General features: G+C 42.5%; 1 protein-coding gene across 3 annotated transcripts in view; it reads left to right on the plus strand.

Moving 5' to 3' along the window:
- ppp1r9a (protein phosphatase 1, regulatory subunit 9A) overlaps positions 1-7,500 on the plus strand; it is a 132,191-nt gene that overhangs the window by 114,669 nt on the left and 10,022 nt on the right. For all 3 annotated transcript variants that reach the window (XM_061982518.2, XM_061982517.2, XM_061982519.2), the window contains exon 12: positions 7,039-7,109. In XM_061982518.2, coding sequence (XP_061838502.2) covers positions 7,039-7,109 — 71 coding nt within the window. The remainder of the gene's footprint in view (positions 1-7,038; positions 7,110-7,500) is intronic.

Below are 7,500 nucleotides of genomic sequence, written 5' to 3' on the forward strand. Positions count from 1 at the left end.
GTGAGGGTTTGCTGGGAACGTCTGGCAGAGTCTCCTGTCAGAGAGAGTTTCAATTCCCACCTCCGGAAGAACTTTGAACATGTTACGAGGGAGGTGCTGGACATTGAGTCCGAGTGGACCATGTTCCGCACCTCTATTGTCGAGGCGGCTGATTGGAGCTGTGGCCGCAAGGTAGTTGGTGCCTGTCGTGGCGGTAATCCTAGAACCCGTTGGTGGACACCGGCGGTGAGGGATGCCGTCAAGCTGAAGAAGGAGTCCTATCGGGTTCTTTTGGCTCATGGGACTCCTAAGGCAGCGGACAGGTACCGACGGGCCAAGCGGTGTGCGGCTTCAGCGGTCGCGGAGGCAAAAACTCGGACATGGGAGGAGTTCGGGGAAGCCATGGAAAACGACTTCCGGACGGCTTCGAAGCGATTCTGGACCACCATCCGCCGCCTCAGGAAGGGGAAGCAGTGCAGTATCAACACCATGTATGGTGAGGATGGTGTTCTGCTGACCTCGACTGCGGAAGTTGTGGATCGGTGGAGGGAATACTTAGAAGACCTCCTCAATCCCACCAACACGTCTTCCTATGAGGAAGCAGTGCCTGGGGAATTTGTGGTGGGCTCTCCTATTTCTGGGGCTGAGGTTGCTGAGGTAGTTAAAAAGTTCCTCGGTGAGAAGGCCCTGGGGGTAGATGAGAACCGCCCGGAGTTCCTTAAGGCTCTGGATGCTGTGGGGCTGTCTTGGTTGACAAGACTCTGCAGCATCGCGTGGACATCGGGGGCGGTACCTCTGGAATGGCAGACCAGGGTGGTGGTTCCTCTCTTTAAAAAGGGGAACTGGAGGGTGTGTTCTAACTATCGTGGGATCACACTCCTCAGCCTTCCCGGTAAGGTCTATTCAGGTGTACTGGAGAGGAGGCTACGCCGGATAGTCGAACCTCGGATTCAGGAGGAACAGTGTGGTTTTCGTCCTGGTCGTGGAACTGTGGACCAGCCCTATACTCTCGGCAGGGTCCTTGAGGGTGCATGGGAGTTTGCCCAACCAGTCTACATGTGCTTTGTGGACTTGGAGAAGGCATTCGATCCTGTCCCTCGGGAAGTCCTGTGGGGAGTGCTCAGAGAGTATGGGGTATCGGACTGTCTGGTTGTGGCGGTCCGCTCCCTGTATGATCAGTGTCAGAGCTTGGTCCGCATTGCCGGCAGTAAGTCGGACACGTTTCCAGTGAGGGTTGGACTCCGCCAAGGCTGCCCTTTGTCACCAATTCTGTTCATAACTTTTATGGACAGAATTTCTAGGCGCAGTCAAGGCGTTGAGGGGATCCGGTTTGGTGGCTGCAGGATTAAGTCTCTGCTTTTTGCAGATGATGTGGTCCTGATGGCTTCATCTGGCCAGGATCTTCAGCTCTCACTGGATCGGTTCACAGCCGAGTGTGAAGCGACTGGGATGAGAATCAGCACCTCCAAGTCCGAGTCCATGGTTCTCGCACGGAAAAGGGTGGAGTGCCATCTCCGGCTTTGGGAGGAGATCTTGCCCCAAGTATGGGAGTTCAAGTACCTCGGAGTCTTGTTCACGAGTGAGGGAAGAGTGGATCGTGAGATCGACAGGCGGATCGGTGCGGCGTCTTCAGTAATGCGGACGCTGTATCGATCCGTTGTGGTGAAGAAGGAGTTGAGCCGTAAGGCAAAGCTCTCAATTTACCGGTCGATCTACGTTCCCATCCTCACCTTTGGTCATGAGCTTTGGGTTATGACCGAAAGGACAAGATCACGGGTAGAAGCGGCCGAAATGAGTTTCCTGCGCCGGGTGGCGGGTCTCTCCCTTAGAGATAGGGTGAGAAGCTCTGCCATCCAGGAGGAGCTCAAAGTAAAGCCGCTGCTCCTCCACATCGAGAGGAGCCAGATGAGGTGGTTCGGGCATCTGGTCAGGAGGCCACCCGAACGCCTCCCTAGGGAGGTGTTTAGGGCACGTCCGACCGGTAGGAGGCCACGGGGAAGACCCAGGACACTTTGGGAAGACTATGTCTCCCGGTTGGCCTGGGAACGCCTTGGGATCCCCCGGGAAGTGCTAGACTAAGTGGCTGGGGAGAGGGAAGCCCTGCTTAGGCTGCTGCCCCCGCGACCCGACCTCGGATAAGCGGAAGAAGATGGATGGATGGTATAAAAATTGTCTCTCAGTATAATAAGCTATCGATGTATTGTGACGACATAATTCTCTACCTGTCACATGTTAACTCCTCTCTTCACTATATCAATAATGTCATCACTGAATATGGCTGTTTATCAGGGTATAAGGTCAGTTGGGACAAATGTGAAATATTATCACTTAATAGAAACTGCAAGAAATCACAAGTTCAGAACTCCAAAATTAAATGGAAAGAGACAGAAATCATATATCTAGGACTACACATTATACCAAACCTTTATACAAGCAGAGATCTAAATCTTAAACATTTAAAAAATAAGATAGAATCCAAAATGGAACGCTGGTCACGTCTCCAAATATCACTTTGGGGTCGGGTGAACATAGTAAAAATGAGTATACTGCCAGCAGTTAATTATACAGTATACTGAAAATGATGCCTGTCCTAATTAATAAAAGTTGGTTTAAGAAAATACATACAATGATATCAAATTTTATATGGTGTGGAAAGAAGGCCAGTTGTTCATACGTAACGTTGTCTTGTACACAAGATAAAGGAGGACTACAATTACCAAACTTCTTACATTATTATATCTCCTTCGGTTGTGAACAAGCAAGCCATTTATTTCATTCTTCTGCAGATAAGGACTGGATCAACATAGAAAAAAATATGTTAATGAATTTGGACATTGATGTGGGGAGTTTATATTATATTAAAAAAATACCAAAAGAATTGAGGCAGAGCCCAATAGAAGCCACCTTTAACATTCTAAAACTGTGTCAGAAAATACTAGGAATCAACCCAATGACATCTGTAAATCAACAGCTTTGGTACAATCCTAATATCATAATGAATAAAAATGTGGTTAAATGGACAACATGGAAAGACAGAGGTATTACTAAACCTCATCATATTATTAATAAAAACTATTTTAAACCGTTCAATGATTTAGTTGATCAATATAACGTACCCAGAAATCTTTTGTTTTAATTTTATCTCTTTAAAACACGCTGTAAACAAATGCATGTCCTCTGAAAGTATGTCTTTAAATAGCCATGAACTGGAAGATGCACTTTTTAATCAAGATGCATTTAAGAAATTAATTAAACTATTTTATGGAATAATAATGAACACCACACTTGAAATGCAAATAATGCATGTGTTCGGAAATGGATGATGGACTTAAACATTTTAGATGAAAGAGACATATCATGGAATGATATTTGGAAAAATGCCAATAAGCCCTTTAGAAGCATTAAAGATAAGCTGACTCAATTTAAGATATTGAATAGATTGTATTTTACATATTCTCAGCTGTTTAAAATTGGTGTAGTAGATGGCAAGTTATGTATGAAGTGTCGGGCAGCCGAGGCAACTCTTGTTCATTTATTGTGGGAATGTCAGAGAATAAAAGAGTTATGGTTGAAAACAACAAAAGAAGCAATCACAGTCCTTAATATAAATATCCCAATGACACTGCAAACTTGCATTCTTGGGGATCTCCATCAATTTAGTAATGTGTCATCAAAGAGTAAAAATGCATTTCTTTCAATATGCATAATAACAAAAAGGGTAATATTAAAAAAATGGATAGATGTTGATAGTCCAACTCATACTGACTGGTACACACAAGCTATGGAGATAATATCAGTAGAAAAAAATGCATTTAGTTTAGATAATAATGAGTCATATATTGGAATGAGATAATACAGGATATGAGATATGTAATACAATATAAATGTGATTAGATGATGTACTGTATGATATGACAAATTATGAGTCGATGTTGGATATGAGATAATACTGTACATATGAGATTAAATAATGTATAGTATGAAATGAGAGGATATTATACAGGATAGGGCTGGGCGATATATCAAATATACTCAATATATCGCGGGTTTGTCTCTGTGCGATATAGAAAATTACTATATCGTGATATTCGAGTATACGTTCTCACACAGTTGCTTTTAGCTGCGGGCATTACACTACAGCATGGGTGTCAAACTCTTGTCCGCGGGCCAAATTTGGCCCGCCGTGTAATTTTACTCGGCCCGTGAGGTGATATCAAATTAACACTAGAGCTGGCCCGCCGATTCTATACAGCGGCGGTGCCGCAGTACACTGCTAATTCTCATACTTGCCAAACCTCCCGGGAGACTCCCAAATTTCAGTGCCCCTCCCGAGGATTGTAACGGCCCCATTTCGTCCAGTCCAACAAGTGCTGGCTCAGTTACATAATATGTGCGGCTTTGGCACGCACACAGAAGTGAATGCAACGCATACTTGATCTTCAGCGATACAGGTTACACTGAGGGTGCCAGTATAAAAACCTTTAACATTGTTAGAAATATACGCCACAATGTAAATCCACACCAAACAAGAATGACAAACACATTTTAGGAGAACATCCGCACAGTAACACAACATAAACACAACAGAACAAATACCCAGAATCCCATGCAGCACTAACTCTTCCGGGACGCTACAATATACACCCCCGCTACCTTGTCATTCTTGTTTGGTGTGGATTCACAGTGTGGCGTATATTTCTAACAATGTTAAAGTTGCTTATACGGCCACTCTCAGTGTAAACTGTATCGCTGTTGATGAAGTATGCTTTGCATTCACATGAGTGTGTGTACAGAAGCCGCTCATATCTTGTGACTGGGCGGGCACGTTGTTAGAAGGGACGTTAAAAGCAGTGCCTGTAAGGCACGCCCTCAAGATTGTGGAGCACGAGATATAATGACTGATGAACACCTTCGTTCGATAATGAGGGTTGCTTCAGCTCAAAGCCTGAGCCCCGACATGAATGAACTAGCATCCAAGAAAAGATGGCAGGTATCTGGCTTGGGCACATCAGATTAGATCAGTGTGTTGCAAACTGAGCAGTTTAAAGTCCTGAATGGTTGGTTTATTCATTATTTTATTTTCAAATTTATTAGCCTGTGGAAAAAGTTAATGTTGATATTTACCTCAGAAGGCTGCAAATAGAAAAGAGGCATTACATTTTTATTTAAATTGTATTTGATATGCCATTGATATTTTTTAATTATTATTATTATTATTATTATTATTTGAAACTCGATTTTGCATGTCACTATAAAGTTATATAAGCCTTGCTTGTTCAATATTTAATGCAAAACTTGTTTGGGTCCCTATTAAAAGGTTAATGTGTTCAACCTTGGCCCGCGGCTTTGTTCAGTTTTAAATGTTGGCCCACTCTGTATTTGAGTTTGACACCCCTGCACTACAGGCTCTTCTCACTCTTTCTTGTCTCTCCTTCTCACAAAGACATAAAACTAGCACACCTTCTTACATACGTCACATACTGTCGCGCGTGCAACGTCATACGTCCTCGCGTAGCAAACAGGTAGCGGCATGGGTAAAGGTAGCTGTGATGCTAGCGGACCGGTGCGAGTGGTAATACGAGAGAAAGAAGGTGCAAATCTGGTAACAAATGAAGGAAGAATTAATTCCCAAGAAAAACAGCAGGGAGTCCATCGTCTGGCGGTGGTTTGGCTTCAAGCGGGTATATGGTGAACAAGTATACGGCAAAAGCGTTGCTACAAAAAGTAGCAGCACTGCTAATGTGTAGCATCATTTGAAAAGTCACCCGCTAGACAATGAAGAGTGCTTGAAACTCCGCATGTCAACGTCTCTGTTCGGTGCCACATCCACAAAATGCCCAAGCAACCATTTCCAGATCCACACCAAATGAAAAAATTAGTCCACAACAGAATGAGATAACGTCCGCAGTAACCTACCACATAGCGAAGGACATACACTATTTGATTTCCTATTATGCAGCTAATTTTTATTTGACACTTATTGAAATCCATCCATTTTCTACCGCTTATCCCTTTCGGGGTCGCAAGGGGTGTTGGAGCCTATCTCAGCTACAATCGGGCGGAAGGCGGGGGTCACCCTGGACAAGTCGCCACCTCATCACAGGGTCAACACAGATATACATACAACATTCACACTCACATTCACACACTAGGGCCAATTTTAGTGTTGCCAATCAACCTACCATGCACAAAAGAGCACTTTATTTGTTTTAAACTATTGTAGTGGTGTTCTGTACAAAAAGTGCCTTTAATTTAATGTTGTTTTGATATGTCATCTAAGTGACATCATGCACAAAAGTGCACTAATAGCTTGTTTTAAAATGTCTCTGACAATCTTTCATGTTCTGTTTTGGAAATTACATAAATGTTTGTGCCACTGCTTTATAACTGTTTAACAAATACAGTTTTGGTAAATTGACTTAGTTGTGGTTTCCCTCTCTGCATAAAAGTTTAAAATGAGCATATATTAATGCAGTATGAACAAGAATGTTTTAATGTAGACACATATAATCATCATACTGGTGTGATTATATGCATGAAGTGTTCATTCAAGCCTAAGGCAAAATATTGACATATATATTGTGTATCGTGACATGGCCTAAGAATATTGAGATATTAATAAAAGGCCATATCGCCCAGCCCTAATACAGGATATGAGATATATAACATGAGATTATATTTATAATCTAATAAAAGTTGAGACATATGATACGTGTTGAGATGAAAAATGATGACGAGATGTAAAGAGATAAATGATTTGTGAAATGAGATGAAGTATGACATGAAGTGAGATTATATATGAAATGAGATGAGATGATATAGGATATGAGATTAACCCATATATGATGAGATGTTCTATGAGGTGAGATAATAAAATTAGATGAAGTTAGATGATATATGATATGAAATAAGACAATACATGAGGTAAAATGAAATGATAGAATTCAAATTATATGATAATACATAAAAGAAAAATGCTGTAATAATATTAGAACATCCACATACATATCGCTATAGGGCTGTTTTTCATGTGTGTGTTATGTGTGTGTGTGTGTGCAGACTTGAGAGAGGGCTCCCCCAACGGAGTGAAGAGCTACAGAGGAGACATTATGAGCTCCACAGAGGGAGAGGTTAGTATTTGAACACAGAGTACTGAATAGGGTGAAAGGTCATCCTGTCATTCAGCCAACATTTACACATACACACACAACATGACTCTACATACAGTAGTGGAACATACGTAAAGGTCAGCACATTGAGTTTAATGAGTGTATCGTGTGTGTAAGTCTCCAAACATTCTCCATGCTGCTCGTAGCTCAGTCACACTTATTGAGTCTACCAAACCGTCACATCTCCTTTTCCCTCAGCGAGTGTGACGAGAGTCGCACTAAAGTGTTGTCACTTACGGGAAGTAGTTCACATGGAATAAACAACTTCACAATCAAGAATTAGCCGTGAGTAAAAAACAAGGATTTCCAGGGGAAAAGGGTAGAAGGAATTAGAAATGGTGCAAGATGTCTT

The sequence above is a fragment of the Nerophis lumbriciformis genome, linkage group LG21 (assembly GCF_033978685.3).
Source record: "Nerophis lumbriciformis linkage group LG21, RoL_Nlum_v2.1, whole genome shotgun sequence".
Classification (NCBI taxonomy): domain Eukaryota; kingdom Metazoa; phylum Chordata; class Actinopteri; order Syngnathiformes; family Syngnathidae; genus Nerophis; species Nerophis lumbriciformis.